At 41.3% G+C, this 20578-nt stretch overlaps 1 protein-coding gene across 1 annotated transcript in view; it reads left to right on the forward strand.

Annotated features, from left to right (window-relative positions):
• FHDC1 (FH2 domain containing 1) overlaps window positions 1-17563 on the forward strand; it is a 36992-nt gene extending 19429 nt beyond the window's left edge. Inside the window, exons 5-12 of the mRNA XM_042050013.1 lie at window positions 1331-1416; window positions 1498-1598; window positions 4257-4327; window positions 4445-4552; window positions 5449-5519; window positions 7850-7967; window positions 10220-10384; window positions 13526-17563. Coding sequence (XP_041905947.1) covers window positions 1331-1416; window positions 1498-1598; window positions 4257-4327; window positions 4445-4552; window positions 5449-5519; window positions 7850-7967; window positions 10220-10384; window positions 13526-15571 — 2766 coding nt within the window. The 3' untranslated portion in view covers window positions 15572-17563. The remainder of the gene's footprint in view (window positions 1-1330; window positions 1417-1497; window positions 1599-4256; window positions 4328-4444; window positions 4553-5448; window positions 5520-7849; window positions 7968-10219; window positions 10385-13525) is intronic.
• Window positions 17564-20578: the final 3015 nt, after the last annotated feature.

A 20578-nucleotide genomic window follows, 5' to 3' on the forward strand; every position in this document is an offset into this window, starting at 1 on the left:
GGGTTTAATTCGTATTTTTTGTTTTCTCTTTCTTTATGTGTTCTCAGCATTTCCATTTTTTTATGATGTGGAAAAATGGGAATAAAGCAGAAAAAAGCTGTTAAAAGAATCCTTTTCTCCTACTAGTTCAGAACCCTGATTTGGCATAGCATAATTGTCTTTCACTACAGATCAATTACTTTTTTACTGTCAAAGCAGAAAAATACCTGAAGTGATTAATTTGTAGGCTGATTCTTTAAAAAAAAAGTGTATATCTTGCTAAATCATGGCAGCTGGGTAACTGTTGATGCCCTGGTGTAGTGTCCCTCTCTCAAATAGCTGAATATGCTTTCTAAAACTGAAGACTATCTGTGTAAATGTGGTTGTGAATGGGCTTTAAGTGTGATGTTACACACAGGAAGGATGATGAGGTGATGTCTAAATCAGTGGAAACATACAAGTGCTGCTAGGTGTGAACTTGTTGGTCTGGTTGAATGAAGAAATAGTGTAACTGAGAGTGAGCTTTGCTTTTGGACACAGTTGCTGTGTTGGAAGATATGGAAGAAATTCCAGTTACGCTTAAACATATGTGCATGTATTTTTCAGTTCTTCTGTATAAACAAATAGTAAGTAAGTGGGTGGATCGGTGGCTTCCAGATCATGCAAATATATGGATTTTGGTGGAGCTGGGAAGGAAGATCAACAAAATTAATGCAGTGGTATTTCCTTTGCATGTAAATGGTGTCCTCAGAGTACTGGGAGTACTGACAACAAATTACTTAAAATGCAAGAGTGCATTTATCTTTAAAATATTTCATATGAATGAAAAATATACAAACTCAAGATGATGAAGTTTACCCCTTAAGAGCATTTTAGGGGAAATGGTTGAAGCAAGTATCTTGAAAAAAAACCTGTAACTTAAAGTTTAGTTGCATCATGCCAGTAAGATCAAGGCAGTCCTATGCTGGATATTCTGAACACAGTTAAATTATGTACATCACAGTTGTGGAAGAGTTGAGGGTCATTTTTCAGATCATCATCAGTATCCTAAACATAGTGATGAAAGCAATCACTGATCAGAAATCAGAATCACCAATCCGAGTGATGGCATCATGGTTTTTTCTGTTGGACTGTGTAGCCAGTTTTTGGGAGAAGAGTGACATTATTTTTTAGATTTTTTTGTGGTTGGGGTGTGTGCAAATTACAGGAGCTTGAGACAGTGAAGCCATTCAGTCACTGGGTGGACTTTTCAATGCCTTCTGTTAAATTTACTGCTTTTCAAGGTGTTGCCTTCCAAAGTCAAGTTGATCTTTGATAAAATTCTTTGCTAGTGTTTTTTTCTCTTTTCTAGGTAAAGAAATTAAAAGCCTTTGATGGAGATGTATCAAAACTGTCTCAAGCTGATTCCTTCATGTATTTACTAATCCAGGTGCCAAAGTAAGGAGATAGTAGGTTTATTCTGTTTATGATAAGTGTTCTTTTTTGGCTGTCAGTTCTAAACCTGTTTGTGTACTCCAGCTATGCTCTTAGGATTGAAGCCATGGTGTTGGAGACGGAGTTCTCACCCTCCTGTGCTTCTCTACAGAATGACATGAAAATTATAAGACGGGCAACAAAAGGTAATTAAATATGTTGGGACATGCCTAATACTCTTGTTTTTGTTAGCATGTTAATTAGTCTGCATTACGAAGACCAGAGCTTGAATTTCAGGTACCTTAGCTATTAAAAGGAAGCTAACTCCCATCAAATGACAAATGCCATCAGGGTGGATCTTTCCTTCCAAAATCAAGAATCTGGAGACTTTCCATACACTAGCAACAAATTCATTTTCGAAGCCTATAAGTAATGTATCCTAAATTAACAGAAACAAAGGTGTCCATGACCAAATTAGGATGTCATCTTTTGAGTACAGTTTGCTCGCTCCTGCACTGCTCTCCCTCTGATGGAATGTGGTTGTTACACCTCTCTGCTCATTCTTTCAGAGATCCATTGAAAAAAATGACTTTTCTAAATTTCTCTGTGTGCCATTTCCTTTTGAGGTGTCAGTATTGATAGGTTAAAATCTTTATTGCAGAGAATACTGTTGCTATTCCTTTGTTTTCTGCTAATGTTCTCTATGCTTGTCTACGTGTTTTGTTCTTTACATTTCACAAGTTTTGAACTGCTGCAGCTGGTTACTTTTTAGGTAATGTAGTGTCTTGTACTCTGCAAGAAAATAGTTGATTTCCTGGTTTCAGTTAAACATTAATGTTGACCCTTTACAGTATCTTGAGTACCTCTTTGTCCTGTCCCTCAATATGAAATTCCTATTTCATGTTGGAAATTTTTTGACAGGCTAGTAGATCACTGCTTAGACTGCTTCTGGTGGTATAAAAAGGTGCAGTAAGTAAAATACTCAACTATGAGCGCTGGTGATTAGAATAGTCCTTTCAAGTGAAAGCAAAGGGAAAAAAGCCTTTTCCCACCAGTGGGGATTGAACTTGTCCTTGACTCAGGAAAGTGTGCAGTACCTTAGGATTAGGTCTGAGTTTGGCCTTTTATTGGGATCTCTTTCAAATCATTGTTCTTTGTGTTTTGAGCAACAGACATATGTGAGGGAATATGTTATGTATAAAAGCAGCCACACCTTAATGTCCTCCTTGTCCTTCACCCAGGACGTATGTAAACTGGTGAATTAATTCCCTCCAGAGAGGAGACACTTTGGTCTCCAACTCCTGCATCAGGCCAGTCACGCAAATCACTGACTGGGCTGTCCCTGTGTTCAGTCCACTTTGTCATGCGCACTTCTCCATTTGGTCTTCTCACTTCAGGGTTTGTTGATAGCCTGAAGTTGTTTAGGAATTTTGTCTCCTTTTCTACTGCTGTCTCCTAGGCTTCTTTCCTGTAATTAAACTGAGAGAATATTTACTTCAATTCTAATGCTGGTAATCACTAAGGGTCAGGATGGTCTAAACAGCCTAGTGGATTCTCATCTAGCCTGCAAATGGATGTATGCCACAGTGACGCGGAGCAGGCTCTTACTGTGGGAAGTCTTTAGAAGTTGCTTTCTCCTCTTGGCCTTGTGAAATTTGCTATTCTCTGATTTATTCTCTCCTCTTTCTTCCTCCTTGCTTCCTCACCTATAGCTTGTTAGATCGAAGGTTATTTAATTATTTCTGTGTTTTTAGGCCGCCAGTATTGAAATCCAAATGTACAAGGGCTGTGTGCTTCCAAAATGATTGATTACTGTATTGTGTTGAGCGGCTGAATGCAGGATAGATTATAGAATGTGGACTTGGAAGCAAAATAGTTTTTAAAAGTATTTACACTGCAATCAAGAGGATTCCACCTTTTATTTTGTTCATTAATGTAAAATATAGTACCTTACATTAAAACCAGCTCATGGTGATTTTCTTGCCATATGGGCACTTGCAAATTTGGAGTTACTTTGTTTGTTGTACCACATTTATTAACTCTTTATAGTGTTGAATTTCCACATGTTATTTCTAAGGCAATCCCTCTGGTGCACATACATTTTTTTTTGCACATATATTGGTTTTTTGCTCATATGTGGCTGGGTGAAAAAGTGTATGAATTCAGATGGAACACTGCTGTGCATTTTGCACATGAATGAATATATTTACAAATGTTCAGTGTTACAAATGGCTTGTGTGATGGGAAAGCTTTAAAAGGCAGTTTTGTTCCATTTGACTCTTTGTCACACTGAATGTAACTTTGTGCTAAATCATCTTTGATATGACAAGTAAAATAAATGCTGCTCTGAGTTGGTGATCATACAGAAATAAAATGATGATTCATAGTGGGAGTGGGATAAGCAAGGAAGATTTAAACATTGCCTGTTATCTTTTCAAGCCTTGTGGCCAAGTCTCCTAAAAAAAGAATAATTGTTCAAAAGCCCAATCCTGGCAGATGGCAAATGGATCCTGCAGGGTGCAGAACACTTGCCTCACACTGGAACAATGAGTAGGTGGTGAGGATACTGAACTGCTTGCATGAGACACTTCACACATTGCAGGATTAGGCCCCAAATGTTTCCTTAGCTGCTGGAGGTTGCCTTGGAAATACTACACTTGCTAAGTTAAAGTCTGAACATACACTTGAGGTCTGTTAGTTGTGCTTGTGAATTGGAAGTATATAGTGCCATTATTTTTCCCACGACCTCTTCAGTTTATTATAGTTTCCTGTCAAATTTTAAAAAAAAGCTGAAGAGGAGATTGGTAACTGACTATATTTCTAAACAAACAATTGTTAGACAGCAATTTTCTTGTTCCTTACAGAGTTAATGACTTGTGAGGAACTGCATTCCATATTGCACTTGGTCCTTCAGGCTGGGAATATTATGAATGCGGTAAGTGACATCCCAAAGGGAGATGGCTGATGGACCATACTTCCTTGTTAATACTGCAGTGCTCTCATGTCATGCCTCAGCTTCTCATGTGCTCTTTTGCAAACTGTGTCTTTTTAGGGAGGTTATGCTGGCAATGCTGTTGGATTTAAATTGTCGTCACTGCTCAAGCTGGCGGATACGAAAGCAAACAAACCTGGGATGAGTCTGCTGCATTTTGTTGCTCTGGTATAGAAAAACTATTTTGCTGGTATAAGCAACTTCTACAAATACAGGTCCATTAATTGATAGACAATAAAAGGGACCATGTGCCTCAGAAAAAAAGCAGCTTTCTCACAGCTTTGATCTAATCTTCACCTTTCTTCTCCTGCCACAAAATTCACCAAAAATACCTGGTCATCCTATCTGGAACCCCATGGAAAGCTTTAGTTTTTATATCATGTAGAAACTTGCCTTCATCAAACCTCTTCATTTTAGATTTTTTCTTACTGTCCCAAATTCTTACACTGTAGAAGTGTCTTATTTTGATAAATATTCTCTCAATCTTCCCATTGAATCTTCTGAGCAGCCTTTTTGATAGCTTTATTTTCTCCCTTGATGACTGATTTGTGTTTTTTAAAGCTGCTGCAGTCTTTTTCCAAGCTATTTTTCCTTCCTTTCAAATGTCTTGATTTTAGAAGGGAGAGAATTTAAATGCATCTATATGACTTTGGCTATCTGTGTATAAACTGGCTTAACAGATTTCCAACCAGCAAACAATAGGGTATTAATTGATGTTTGTGCAGGAAGCATCATATCTGCTCAGACAATGGCATCAGTACATCATTCTTTCCCTAACATTCCTTATTGATACATCTGGCTTGTGTTTACTGGCAGAAGCAGCTGTTATTGTACACTGCAAAATGGAAGCTGTAGTTTAAAGTCTCCAGTTCTGATCCCTGCCTTTTTTTAAGGGGTGTCTTCCACTCAGTTGTGTTAGGATTGAATGGGAAGAAAAACAGTGCGGGAGAGAAACCTTTAAGTGCCCTCCCAGAAGCTTTAGAACAGCCAGACTTAGGGACTTTGGCATGGTGGTGGAATGTTAATGGATTGTGTGTGTTTTGGTTTTGTTCTGTTTGTTTCAGGAAGCTCAAAAGAAAGATGCTGCTCTTCTCAACTTTTCAGAAAAAATTAGGAGTGTTCATGATGCTGCCAGGTGAGTTAAAAGAAAACTGAAAACTTACGGTTACACGGTGACTTGGAATTTTCTCATTTGTGAAACAGTGAGGCTTATTCAGGAAAGTCTTGGCACAAAAACAGATTCTTACAAATGTTTACTGCAGCTTTGAGGTCTTCATTTCCATTTACTAGCAGAAGTATGCCTGCAATGTGCCTTCAGGTACGAGGTTTTTTTATTACATGATCTCCATAGGTTTTTGGTATTTCTGTCTCTGTCAAATACATGTGCCTGTTCATTACTTTTAAGGGATTGAACTAAAAGCATGTTTACTGTTTTTCCTTAAACCAATTTTCATCAGTCTCTGAGTAGGCTACAGTACTTTTCCAAATCTGGTACCAGAGACAGGTGCTGGCCCTGGCTTCACTGAGATGCTTTTTGAGGTTTCATTTGCTGTCTTGGTTGGAAAATCTGAAGGGTTTGTGGCTCTGAATTTTTTCAGCTTAAAGTCCTAAGCTGCATAATTTTAAACTGAACCTGATTCGTACCTTGATAATTGTACTTACTTTTGTGAGACAGTGTGATCTAAGTCTGAAACCTGGAAGCTAGCAATGCTGAAGTTCTGTTCCCAGTTTTGCTACTTCCTTACTCTTGAGCTTAGGGCAATCTATTTACATTCTTTTCCCAGCTGCACAGTGGATCCCGTTTCTTAGATCTGATGGAGGGTTAAATAATGTCTGCAAAAGACTGAAATCTTCTGAGGAAAGGAGTGGCCGTGGAGTTAATCAGAAAATTTTTGAGGGACCACCTGTGTGGCTCTCTGCCATCCAACCCACACACCTTTTTGGCAGTTTGCCATGTGGCCTGCTGGGGAATGTGGCTTTCCTCAGCATCCAAGCCCCCTGGCAAACAGGAGAGGAACAGGCAGAATCCCAAATTTCGTGATATTTATTTTCTAACCACTTTGTCCTTTGATCACATTTGTTAACGCTGGAAGTCTTCTGCTGTAACTCATGCTGAAGTCTATTCAGGGAGTGCATTCTGTACAGGAAAATGAAACAAAATTAAATATGTACCTCACCACTGGGCACGAGGAAGGTCTTTAGAGAGAACTGTCATGTACAAGTTGCTCATAAATCTTCTCAATTAGAGCATGTTAAAACAACTACCATTATGTTCTTTATTTTTTGTTGTCTTGCCTTCTTTACTTGTAGGCCACCCTCTTCCTCCTTCATGTTCAGAAAAATGTAGCCTGTATTTCCTACTGCTTTCTTTAGTTGCAAAAACACCATGTTTTCCCAAAACAGGGAACTAAACTTTGCAGGTGAAGTAAGCAAAGAAAAACCAGCACACATTATATTCATGTGTCTACTGACACACGTGTCACCGTCTGCTGCCATGTGCATTTTAATCAGGCTGCCACAAGTTCTTCAGCTTTACTGTTTGAAAGTCATGCTGGTGGTGAAACAACCTTAGGAGGAGCACGTGTACAGTTGTTTGTTCTTATCATTTGGCAAACTGTAGTGCTTCAATTCCTAGGCAAAGCTTAGTTCTCTTATGAAGGAAGTGCCACAGGTTTAGAAGCATTTACCCTTGAAGTGACTGGGACATTTAGGTGGGAACTCCTGTTGTGTGGAATGTGGGCCTCCCAGGAGAACACTTAGATTACACCAGATCAGAGCTCTTTCCTGTGATCTTCAATTTCTGAGTTCCCTTTTCACAGCAGCAGCTCTGCTGCTGGTATGTGGTAGAAGGATGAAATATTGTAACTGCTGGGTTGAGACTGTGTAGGTTGGATTGCTGTGACTGCTTAGAAGAGTGTAACATGCAATTTCGTGATGCCAAATGCTACCGCCAAAATTGGTACTCCTGGCTGACAGTCTCTTGTGGCCCCCTTTTTGTGGTAGCTCCTGCACTCAGTCATGTAATCAGTTGGACCAAGCAAAGGCTCCATCTGGAAGCAAATTGGCTTTTTCCTTTTCCTAGGTTAATTTTCAGTTCACAGAAATGGCTGGCCATCTCAAAAAGGAGTGCTAGGACAGGCACCAGGAGAGAAAAGGAACACCTAGTCAAAGGCAGGGCAGCATTAACCTTTCTAAGGTTAGGTGAGTAGGGTGGGTAGGACTGGCTGGAGCTAATCATGAAACCACACCCCATGGGAATCTTTTCAGGTTGCAAATAAGGAGAAATGTGCTTATCTCTCTCCTAACTTTCAGTGTCTACTGTGGAAAGATTTCCTGAACAGGCAGGTCTTGTTTGATAGCCCGTTTGCACCTCATGTAAAGCATCCGATTTTGCAGCATGTTGTGGCTAACCTGTGGGCCACTCCTTCTCCTTTGATAAAGATTCTCTGTATATGCTGTTTTTAGGTTATCCATTGACAATGTAGAAGCAGAGCTCCACTCACTGTCTGTCAAGACAAGATCTGTTAAAGACAGCCTCCGACGAGACCCAAAACTCTTTCACCAGATGGAAAGCTTTCTCCAGGTTTGTAGGATATCCGTGTTTAATGTGTTACTGTCGCCTGAATACAGCAGCATTCCTCAGCTGAATGTAATTTGTGTGGACCTGTTAATAAACAGAAGCATTGTTTTTATATGCCTGCCCTGTCAGTTGTACAAAGGTGTTCCAGCCTCATGCTGTTTGTCGAGTAAGAGTGTTGGAAGGACTGTGTTTTTACAGGGAGGGATATTGAGTGTACATTGCCCAAGGCTTGTTAGGCAAGCACATTTAGTGCGTGCGAAATTACTGATGAAGATCAGTAGTTAAAATGTAAGACAATTTGGAGTGGTCTCTGGTTTTGTACTTTGCAGCTGCCCAAAGAATAGTGTCTGCATGTTACATTATTCTGGAGCACATCAGTTTTAGCTGAGGCTGTGCTGTGCATATGAATCTTGATTGCTGGGTGACTGAAGAGATATTGTTAGAAGCTGGAAGGTTAGGGGACTGTTTTCTCTACTAATTTACCCTTAGCACAGAGTCTCTTATTCAGAGACACACCATTATTTCTGTGTGGGTTCTCCTTTTTTATTTTTTTTTTATTAGGTACTGCAGAGACTTTACAGGTCTGGATGCATATAGCACTTACCTTGGAAGCAGAGTTCTTGCGATTTTCTGAGTACGTGGTGATGCCTGGAGAGATACATATTATACTTCAATTAAATGATTTTTTTCTGTTTCACACTATAGGTAATTATTAAAAGGAGGCAGGTGTTGATCTGGAACTTAACCCACCCTGATTTTCAACTTGCAAATGTAGTTAATAGTCCCTGTAGTTTTTCAGGAGATAAAAAGCTGATGAAGAAAGGGGCAGGTTAAGATTGAGATACCTGTCCTCATTCACTCTGAATTGTTGGCTTTTATCCATTGCACCCAGACTCTTTAATGTTATGTTTTAACATGTTTGGAATTTTTTAAAATTTAATAGCTTGCTCTGTGTAACATGACAATCTTGTTTAGGCCACATTCCAAAAGAAATGTTGGGGAAAAAAAAAATTTTACAAATGCATACCTTACATAAACACTTCCAGTTTTTGTTTCTAAATTACAGGTGATAACCAAGCTGATATAGAACTCAGCTTTGATTATTTCACCCTTGTGAAATAATTAGTGAAATATGTGGAGGAACTAATTTTTAATGTATGCTTTTATCAGTTGTCCAGTTTATCTTCAGGTTTTATTGTGGGCTTTTTTCTTTTTCCTCTTTTTTCTTTTTTTTCTTAAGACTAGCAAGTCGTATTTGTTCCTATCCTAGTGGTATAATTTTCCAAGTAATTCCTGAAAGCAGGGTTGGATTAAGTGGTCACAGGTGCCTCCAGCTGCATTCTCCCACCCCAGTGATACATTATGAAAAATATTTAGGCAACCATGAATTAGAGACTAGATTTGTGTGAAAAATTAACTTTTCTCATCAGGTTACTTTGAGCTACAGGTGGTATCAGACGTGGGGTTGTGCAAGAATGGAACTGGACAGCTGGTGATGCAGATAGAGGAGGCAGGGGCACCTGATCAAAGTGTTTCAAGTAGCTGTGCTGCTCAAAGTCTAATCACAGCCTTATTCTCTTCCTCTTGAATCTTCTTCCACTAAACTACTCCCATCCTGTCTGTATTGCTCTACACTTACGATTCAAAATGCTCCTTTATGGGAATATTTTCTGGGTGTCTTAAAATACACATATTTCCAGCAGTTCCTTACCTTTCAAGCATGAAAACCTTTTTTATTGTGGTCTAGGGTCCCCTTAGGAAGGAATTGATTTTGTGATGTGTATCCAGGAATCAGGTCACATGTGTTCTTGGAAAAGTGAGGAGGAGCAATTAATCCTTTATGCTTAGTTGAAGGTTGAAGAGGAACTGGGAAAATAAGGAATGAGGAGCTTTTGAGGAGCTTTTAAGGATCTCCCAGGTGGTCTGTCAATGTTCTAGTAGAGTCTTTGGTTTTACTCATCTAAAAATTAAAGCTGTAAGTTTGTTCAAGAGCTTTTGAACTTTTTCCTGGTTTCTGTCCTAGTCACTAGAATGGACATTTTGATCAGTCCATTTTTCTTGACCTTGTTTACTCAGTTTGCTGAAATGGCATGTTTTCTTTTGTTAGTAGGAGCTCTCCTTCAAAATGTTAATTTCCTGGGCTCTGTAACAATTTCTGGGTTGGAACATGAATTTCGTAAGTTCCTAATATATACATGACCTGTTGGGACTTTAATTTTTCTGTCTGGTTCATGTGTGTATGGTTTTTGCTACAGTTTGCTGTAAGGCATCTAAAGGAGCTTGAACACCAGAAACGAGAATTGCAAAAGGAGGGAAATGCTCTCATTGACTTTTTCTGTGAAGACAAAGAAACTATGAAGTTGGATGAATGTTTCCAGATATTTAGGGACTTCTGCGTAAGATTCAACACGGCTGTTAAGGTAAGAGCATTGAATGAGATTCTCACTCTTTTGAAATGGATATTGGCTCGTGTGAATTAAGTTGGTTTTTCTGCTTAAGGGGCATTTTTTATCTGATAGTATTTGATCTATTTGCTCAAATGGCTACAGAAAACTGCACTCCTGTAAGCATTCCTTGCCAGAAGCCAGGTGGGAAATGGCCACTGTGAGCAGCTCTGCTGCTCTGCATCTTCTGTTTCAGGCAGGCGAGACCACTGGGATGATACATCAGGTTTGTTCATTTGCCTGCTTGTAAGTGGGCCCCTTCCTCCTCTTTCGGTGAGGAAGGCTTGTGACTGCTAAGCTGAGCTGTGAGACATTGCACAGACTTCCTGACTATTGCTCGCTGTTCAGGCCTTGGACTGGTAGTGTTGGATCACTGGAAAGGCCTTGAGGTGTGGCACGCCATTCCTTGGATGTACTTACTAGCCTGAATCCACACTAGCTCGGGCTTTCCACTGCCTTCCTTTACATGACTAGAGGCACTTTACCAAGTAAAGTAAGGGCTGTGTATTCTGCTTTGTCCTTCCAAATTATTTTTGTGGGTGAAAACTTAAGAAGTGGAACAGGCCTATGGCAGGCAAGATACCTTATCTCCAGTGTGAGCATTCATTCACCAAGTACCCTGAATTGGTCCTAAATAATTCAGGAACTGTACTAAGATGGAGGAGTCAGTATTGGCATTGGTTACAGTTTTGGTTCAGCAAAGTCTGTCTATTGTTACAGATATTTCTTAGGTCTTTACAAATGGCATGCATTAATTGGATCCACGCCCTTATGCAATCTGCATTTGGCAGCACTTTGGATAAAAGCTTTAGTTCAGAAAGAAGAGAACAGTCTTGATTTGTAGTGAGCTGACTGGATGTTCAGCTAATGTGTCTGTTGTACCATTAGCTTACCTAACCTTTACCACCCAAGACAGCACATAGTTATGTGAACGTTGCACAAATGTATAAAACCAAATGGTGATAGCTATTGCAGTCAGTTAAGCAAGAGGTGACTTCATCCATATACGTTCAAATATTTGGGGTTGAGGATTTCATTCATAGTCACATATTACAAGTGGTTGTTGGACAGCTATGACTTTTGAGGTCCTCTCTCTGTAGTAAGCAGCTACACTCTAAAAAATTACAAATTAGACTCTTGCTTGCAAATTTTGAGAAGATTTGCTTGCTAACTGTGGATTGACCGTTGTTCCTACAAAATTGGCAGAAGAATTGGGAATAGAAATGGCAGTTCTGACAAAAGAATGTCATGGGTAGACAGCACATCCAACAGTCTAAAAAGATGGCTTATACCACAGTGGCCATGTGTACATATTTCAAATGTTTAAACATTTTTTGCAATTTTTTGACATGCTTAACTGTGTGCATAAAGTAGATTTTTCCTTTGAATAAAATTTCCTAAAACATGTCCTAGGTGAGGTTAAAATGTTCTTTTTCTAATATGGAATATGGTAATAATATCTGCAATTTTTTTAACCATTTCTCTTCACAAGGAGATATTTAAAGTTGATATTTAAATTCATTCTGTAATCCCATACCTGTGAAAGAAAGCTCCTGCCAAACATTTTTCCTGAAATGCAAGTTTTTCCTTTCTTAGATGTTCAGGTTTCTTAGGTCTCTAATGCATCTTATCTTTCAGAGCCCAGTGTAGTCTCAAATCCACTTTAAGAGGTGTAGATTAATCCATTCATCACAAAGCATTAGGCTTTTGTTTACTGAAAGCTTTCAGGTGACTTCTTCTAGCTGTGCAGCTCTTCTGTTGTCACAACAACAGGATGATCAAACTACACAGAGCTTTAGACAAATATAGGTGTGATTTTTTTTGAACAGTGTGTCATTGATCAGAACAGATTTAACAACATGCTGGAAAATCGTGCAATTTTTGAATCCTCTGTCAAGACTAGCCTCCCCCTTTCTTTTGCTACAGCTGTACTGGCTGCAGCAAGCCAGGTTCTTCATTTCAGAAAGTAATGCAGAAAGTTCAACCAAAGGTACAGTTAGATTAAATCTGAAGCCTAGAGGTAACAGTTGAAATGCTGATATTCACAGTAAATCACTGCTAATTGTTTTATTAAAAAGGCATTTACTGTGTTGTCTTTCAAATTCAAACTACCTCTTCTATGGCTTCCTGAACCAAAATCCCTCAGTTTAGCTGCCAAAATCTCCATCCTACCCTGGGCAATCGCTGTACAACAGTTGCCAGTTTTTGAAACCAACAGTGATTATGAGATCCAAAATTTGAGCGAGACATTGAGTAATGGTCCTTGAGTGGTGTCACTTGATATCTAAATCTCATGCGTTGTATTAACTTTTCTGTTTGCTTTCATATGCAATTAAGCAATGCCTTTTTGCAAAATTTTCAATCTGTAATGTTAGAGGAAAGTAGCACTGTGTAGAAATTGCACTTGCTGAGGAACAATTGCAGTTGTAGTAAGGTAGGTTGGAAGAACCACGTTGGCCGTGCGCTGGTCAGACAAGTTTGTCTTAAAATATTAATATAATGATTAGGTAGAGGTTTACTCACCTGATAAGACCACCACCTTTACACCTAGTGGGGGTTTGATGTTCTCCATCTTGCATCCGGAACTCTTTGGCTCAACCAAAGAGTGGTCGGGCACTGGAAGAGGCTCCCCAGGGAAGCGGTCACAGCACCAAGGCTGACAGAGTTCAAGAAGCATTTGGACAATGCTCTCAGGCACATGGTGTGACTCTTGGGGATGGTGCTGTGCAGGGCCAGGGGTTAAATTCAGTGATCCCTGTGGGTCCCTTCCAACTCAGTATTTTCTGTGATTCTAAGATGTGACATCTGCTTGGGTTTGATGGGTCATGTTGTTGGTCTTTGCAAGGTCTGGTGCATTTCTTTTGCCTACGCTGACTGGCTGGATGTTTCGTCACCATTAGTTATGCAGGGAGCTGCTCTCCATAGGGTTAATGGTTGCAGGCTGTGGTTGCCACGGTGATTTCATGTGTGTGTATGTGTTGGAGGTTGGGAGTGGGTGATAGCAGTAGGAGCTAACTTAGATGGGAAGAAACAAAGGGAGAGAGAAAGGAATGTGTCTTGTTCTCATGCATAGGACACTGTCCTCTGAGACATATATTTGTGATTTTCCTCCTTCAGGAAAATAGGGAACGAGAGATCCAGGAACTTCATAGTCTGCAAAGGCGAAAAGAGCTGGAGGAGAAGCGTCGATCCTGGGCAGCTGGAGAGCTTGGGAGCTTTGGGCGGAGCAGCAGTGAAAATGATGTAGAGATGTTGGCTAAAAACGGACTTGGAGAATTTCTTCCCTTCTTGCAGCAGAGGCCTCAAAGCCCTTTGTACAGAAACACAAATTCCAGACGTTCTCGACTTTCTTTGGGGATGACTGCAGACAGGGAGTTGCAGAGTTTCCTGGAAATCTCAAAAGACGAGGATCCAAACAAGTTTAACAGCCTTCCCCGTGCAAACACCCGACAAGCAAGACCAAACGTAGCCTGGACGGAATCCAAAGAAACAAGAGATCTCAACTTAAATACCTTGCACTTACACCAACAGTCTGAAATGGAAGTGAAAAATGGTGGCTCAGGGCAGGTGCCTCCAGCTCAGCCCAGTCACCTCTGTGGCTCGGCTGGTCCTGGTGCCCATTACTCACAGAGGAGCACCGACTACAACGTGCACACTTCCAACGTGTCCTGCGAGGAGTCCACAGATATAAATGCTCTGGCCCTTGCAATTGAGGAGCATGAACTTGTTAAAGGGTTATGTAAGTTTGATATTCAAGGAGCAAAGCGTGCAGAGAATGCACCTTTAACATATTTAGAGGATGCTGGTGGAACAGACCTGGAGACTCTGGATGATCTCAGCTTTCATTCCCTGAGCACTGCCGATGATGAGCTGCCTCCAGCTTCCAGAAGTTCCAGAGAGGCCCGCAACCATCAAGCCAAGGCAGTGGGTTGCAAGAATGAAGCTTTAGAGCCCAGCAGCAGCAGCCCTATGTCTATGGATACAAGTGTTTCAGGAAGCAGGGAAGATGGGCCAGTGTGCTACATGTCAGATACCACGACTGATTGTTCTTTGACATTGGACTCTGAAGAGGGAAATGATTTTAAATCGGCAGGCAATGAAATAAGAAGTGAGGCTGGCAAAGCATGCTCTTCTGGCAATGATGCTCAACACAAGGCTAGGTCATTCTTCTCAAATCTGAATTCCACCTGTGACAAGGAGCTGCCACTTTCTGCTTCTGCAAATGATAAGGATGATGCCGATAGCGAGCACACCCCTCCTAAAGAAAAACCCATAAAAAATAAAGATCTAGCAGGACCAAAGACAAACTCTCTAAAAGATCGATCTCAAAGCTCCACAAAACCCAGTGGCACTCGGCCTAGCCACACAGCTCCTTCCAGACCTGTCAGAACTTTGAATGCCTCTGAGAACGAAAGTATGAGGAAAGTGGTGCCTATTTCTCGGTCAAACAGGGCACCAAGCAGCGTGAAAAAGCCAGAACCCAAGCCAGCCCTTCGTGAAAGCAGTACAGTGGAAAGTCGGCTGTCTCACCGCAGCTCTGTCCGAGGCACAACAGACACGCTGCCAAGAAGTCCCTACAGGCACAGCATGTCAGTGGAAGAGCCAAAGTTACGAAGGGGCACTGTCACCTCAAGCAGTGCTCACTTTGAGAGGGACAGAGTCGCTCTCAAGAAGCCAAGCTCTAAACCCATTAGAAGTAATGTCAAATCAAAGACAGATGAAACAAAGATGTGTCGCTCCAGTGTAAAACCCCAGACCCCTGCAGAGGACACCAAGGTTGCCACAGTCAGTATTCCCAAAGCACCACCCGCGGTCCCAAACTTTGCGAGGAATACAGTGGCCTCTTCTTCAAAGCGTGCAAAAGTGGATCTATCCAGTTCATCCAGACCTCCACCCATTACCAGGTCTGTGTCCCAGAGGCTGCCTAAAGTGAAGCCAGCAGCAACCTCTGATGATCCAAATCCAAAGGAGAATAGTGTGAGTACCTTAAAGAGAGCAAGTAGTGCCAGAGTGGTTGGAAGGAGCATCCTGCAGGGAGAAGCTGTCAGCACGAAAGCAGAGCCTGCACCAAAGGAACAGGGAACAGTGGAAAAGGCATCTCTTAAACTGAAGGATGCAAACCGAACCACAATTGGTAAAATACTAAAGCCATTATTGAAATAAGGGAGAGGGGTTTTTTAACCTTGGAATGTGAACACTTGTCCAACCACTGGATGTCTGTGTAGTGAAATTCCTTAAAACAGTAACCTTGCCAATACATGGCATCATGTGCTCATTGAAGTACAGCACACTGTTGGAAAGGGGGCAAGTAGTTGTGTTCTGGTCTAAATCCTTTTTTATTAATCTGAATGTATTTAAAGCTACTGTGATGGAATGTGAGCAGAACAGCAAATCTTTGCATTTGTGATAAAAAAGGTCACCAAAAGCTGAAAAGTTTTAAGAAGTTTTAACTACAAGATGAAACACTTTGTGACAAAAAACATGGATAAAGGCCAGTTTTTTTGTGTACATAAGATTCTTCCTAGGACTCAAGCCTTTGTGCTTGTTGGTTTCTTATTTGATGTCAAAATGAATCCTGTGGAACAGTACTGAAATGAACTTAGGTGATTGTGCTTTCCGTTGCTTTCATTGGAATTCCTTGGATTTGGGAGCTCTTTTTGCCTGTTGCAAAGTCCATTGCTGGCAATTGGACAGACTGGGAACTGCTGGCCAAAAAATTGTAAAACAAGACATTTGCTGTTTGCGGCTGTCTTTAACCTCCCTGAAGAATTTATAGCATGTTTTATGAATGTGTGTCTGGGGAAGGCTTTCTGCTGGGCAGGAGGCTTGTTCTCCAAGAATGTGGCAGCATTGTCTTGCATGCACAAGTAGATATGGCCGGTGCTGCATAGGATAGCACAGCTGGAGGCTGTGCCTGTTGGAAGGGCCATTGGCATGACGACTACTCCTGACTTGTTTTGATCACGAGCAAACTTGCCAGCTTTTGGTCATACAGAAGTGCCATATATTTATGATACATATCAGGATGTTTGCAGTTCAGCTCTAGAAGGCTGCAATGCAGTGCTGAGCACTTTCTTACCATTCCATGTTTCCACTGGTTTGTATACTACCAAACTACTTGAATGTTGCAATGGCTCTGATTGAGCCATTAGTTTCCCTGCCTCCTCCTCCTCCTCCACTCCCTCTCCTTGTCAACAAGAATATTTAGCATGAAACACAGAGCTTACGCATGACAATGTTTTTGTAGAGTTTTTTGGTTGCTTCAAATGTGGTTTTTAATGTTTAAAGACTTTAAAGGAATTAAACTAGCATTTGATAAGCTTTTTGCAAAGTAAAAACACCCCTTTTCCCCTGCAGATATGAATTTTAACTTCTGCCAGACTTAAGATACAGAGAATGAGGGAAAACTCAGCATGCTGTGCATCTTCCCAAGAGAAATATATTTAGGTGGGGAAAGTGCTGTTCTCCTAAGCATTTTATTTAAAGAGTTGCCTTTTGTTCATTTACAAATGAAGCCTCATTTAAGAATAAAATTTTTTTGAAAGGGAAATTCTCTTCGGACAAGTGGCGTTGACATACTAGTGATAGATCTGTTTGTCTGCTCTATCCCTTCGTGCTGGGAGAGTGTAATTCAGTGAGAATGAGCTCACATGCGTCTCATGGGCTGGTATCAGGAACAGCTAAGTTTGAATCTGGCAAGGGGCCTTTAGCTCCTCCCACATACCAGCCAATCTTGATGCAGACATCATACCCAAACACCAAAAAGTATTGCATAGGGCCTCTTGTTTGAGTCTGTCCCACAGGGAGAATTTATAGAGCCCGCTTTTCTGCAAGGGCAAATATTCTGCTTTTTGGATAAGCTTTTCGGATACTGCCTCCCTTGTGGGTTAGATACAAAAGCATCTCCCTTCTTTTTTGTACCTGTGTGGCTGTATGCACATCTGCAAGAGCAGATGATTGACTTTTTTCCTTTTTTTTTTTTTAAGAAACCAACAAATTCTATTGGTAGCAAGCTTGAAAAATAATTTAAATGTGTTTGGAACATGTAAATAAATTTCTATAAACCCGTGTAAAAGAAAACTGACTGTATTTAATGGAACATTTATACATTTCGGAGTAACTCAGTAGTTTAATAAAGTTCCCATTTACTGGGTATGAGGTTTGTACTTTCTCCTTCCTGTTACACTCTTGGCTTTGGTCCTGAAGATCTCAAGCAACTGAGTCTGGGTGGGTGACTGTGGGAAGGACTTCACAGCAGAAACTGTGGTTTGTTTTTATACTAAGATGTGCAATTGAACTTCAGTTTCTGAACATTTTTGGGGTGAGACTTTCGGCATGGGTTTGGGTATAACACGGAAGGCATTAGATGGTAGACGCAGCACTTTGTGTACACACTGGATGTTGTGGCCAAGACAAATGTTCATGGCACTAACAAGTCTGGATCTGTCGCTATCTTCATGCCTTTGAGCTTAGCACACTTTATTGAGAAATTCTGGTCTACAACTCCCAGGACTGTGGAAATACAGAACAGCCTGTTTTGCAGGAGCGGGTGGTGACTTTTGCACTGCAATTGTGAATTTTTCAATTTTGTCCCATTCTCCCATTATTTTTCCTTCTTTACTGCATACAAAAGAACATCTATTCAGCAGAAAAAAAGCGAAATCCAGCCAGCCTCCTTGTCCTCAGGGAGCACTTCCTCCTCTCTGCTATGGAAATGATTTCTGGACTGGAATTGCTGCTTTTTGCAAACTTGTTTAGCCCCTGACTTTTCTAGTTTGGTGAGTGTCTCTCCCCATTTGGAGTGGCAAGCACCTGCTGTCTGCCAGTGCTGAGTGATGGCTGCTGGTGGAATCTACATGGGAAAGCCCTTCACCATCAAAAGGTGTGTCTCAAAATTTTATGCTTTTTAAATTTCATTTTTATGTCAAAAGGGTTTATAATTACCAATTCATTATTTAAACTACCAGGTGTCAGAGACAGCAATGCCCTGTAGGTTAAATTTCCCATGTCATACAATTTTCCCGAAGGCTAGTAGGGCATAGCACTCACCTGGTTGCAGTTGGCTTTCAAGAAAGAACAGATGCCTTTTCTCCAGCTTTGTTCTACTGAATGGCTGATGCTTCTGACTGTGACCAGGGTGCATCAATCTCCTCTGGTCACTACTGAGGTGGCAGTGAAGTGGGGGAGCCCAGGGGACCGTGAGGGGAATCTGGAGCTGTGGAGCTGGTGAAGATTAGAGAGATAGAGGGAAGCTGTGGGAGTAAGAGGTACTGATTCATACTTGGAGGAATTTAATATTCACATCTCATGTGGGAACTGCATACAAATGAGGGGCTCAGTGCATCCCTCATTACAACAGCTCATTAAATTATCAAGAAAGACAGAAAGGGTTCCCATCACACCTCCCACAGTGTACAAGCCCGGACTATGTCATTCAAAATAACCCATCAGTATCTTTCCAATCTTAGGGTCCGTCTGTGTGGATGGATGCAGAGAGCCACATGCTGGCTCCAGCCTAACCCTTCCTGAGCCAGCTCCGTGCTGGAGGCGTTCCCTGGGCGCTGACCCTGAGCTCCCACCCCGGGGCTGTCGCTGCACATCCTCCTGGGCTCGGTGCCTCTGGCCCTGCTGTTCCGCCAGCGCTGCCCAGAGCCCCGGCTGCCGGCAAGGCCTGCCCGCTGCTGCGTGTGAGAACGTAATCCCGGTGAGAGAGGCCCAGCTAAACACTGCTTCTTTCAGATTTGGCTGCACAATGTTTTCCATTAACTTGATACATGCTGTTTACATCCTACTGTGGCCAGTGCCAGAGATAACTGCCTTGGGAACAGCTCCCTACAGGTATTGTTAACAGCTGCTGGAAACAAAGGAGTTTGTTTTAGCCACGTCACTATCTAAATAGCCAAAAATACGTTACTTTTTTATTACTTGTAAGCTGATATTAAAAACTCTGTCATGTTCTCCTGGTTGAAAGATGCCTTCTGGAAATCTTGTATGCTATTAAAACTGGCATCTGTGCAACTCTAAAAGAAAGTGACACTGAGGCGAGGGACATGCGAAGGTACTTGTTGCAAGGTGTGTGATTGGCACCACCAGCATCAACTACTTGCACTCAGAGAAAATTGTTTCTAGCCAGTGGTTGTTCCCTGCCGTGTAACTGGTTCCCATGCCTTTTCAGTCTGAAGGCTGAGGTTGCAGGATAGGCAATGGTTGCCTTGGCTGGCAACTCGCTCTGCTTAAAAAAAAAAAAAAAAAAAAAAAAAAGAGAAAACAAAAATCCTCAATCTCCAGCTGTTGACGTCCTTACTTTCAGCATTGAAGCACTGGGGATATGAGCATGTTGACCTTAGTGGTGGTGTTTAGGGTGAGGTTGGCAGTGGCTGAGCAAATGCTCAGCAAGGGTGGCCTTGTCGGCATGGAGGGGAGAGAGTTACACGAGTTTCTGAGTTTCTGAGACCGTTCACACCATCTGAAGCAGACAGACTCCCTTTGAACAGAGATGTGCCTCTTCTGCTTTTGATCAGGTCTGAACAGTAGCTCCTTGTTCGTCCTATTCTATCCTTATTTGTTGGGAAGAGGAGGTGGAAAAAAGCGAGAAACTTTGATGCTTCATTGTGGGTCAAGTGGAGCAAAGATAGGAACTCTACCTACTTTGGTTTTTGTCTTTTTTAAACAATAGGACTTTGACTCATAAATAGAGTTGTTAGCTTCAAATAACTCTCTGCTGCACAGGGGCAGCCGATATTTTCAGTGGCTGCAGTGATCCAGCAGCAAAATAAGCACAAAAGCAAGAACTGTTTAGCTCCAGAGCACATCCCAGTGATTGTTTCCTCTTTGCTCTGAAAACAAACCCTAGCAACTGAACCCAGACAATGTTCATTTGGGCACCCAAGAGGAGCTGGATAGAAAATATTTTATTCCACTTCTAAATATTTATTTACAATTAATTTTACTTCCCTTTACTCTTCCATTTCATTGTCATTAGAAGTAAAAAGGTGACCTTCAAGAGAGCAGTAAAGCAGGGCTGAGGGCTGCAAACCTACTATCACCTTCACTTCCCTGGTGCTTGCTCCTCGTGGTCCTTTTCTGTAGGTTTGGGGAAGCAGATTAATAGACTATGTGCACTTTTGGTAGTTTCTTCAAAAGAGTAAGATTTTACATCTTTCAGGTGAG

Source organism: Corvus kubaryi, unplaced genomic scaffold (assembly GCF_017639235.1).
Source record: "Corvus kubaryi isolate FWS band 111438036 unplaced genomic scaffold, C.kubaryi_AGA036_p1.0 71, whole genome shotgun sequence".
In the NCBI taxonomy this organism is placed as follows: domain Eukaryota; kingdom Metazoa; phylum Chordata; class Aves; order Passeriformes; family Corvidae; genus Corvus; species Corvus kubaryi.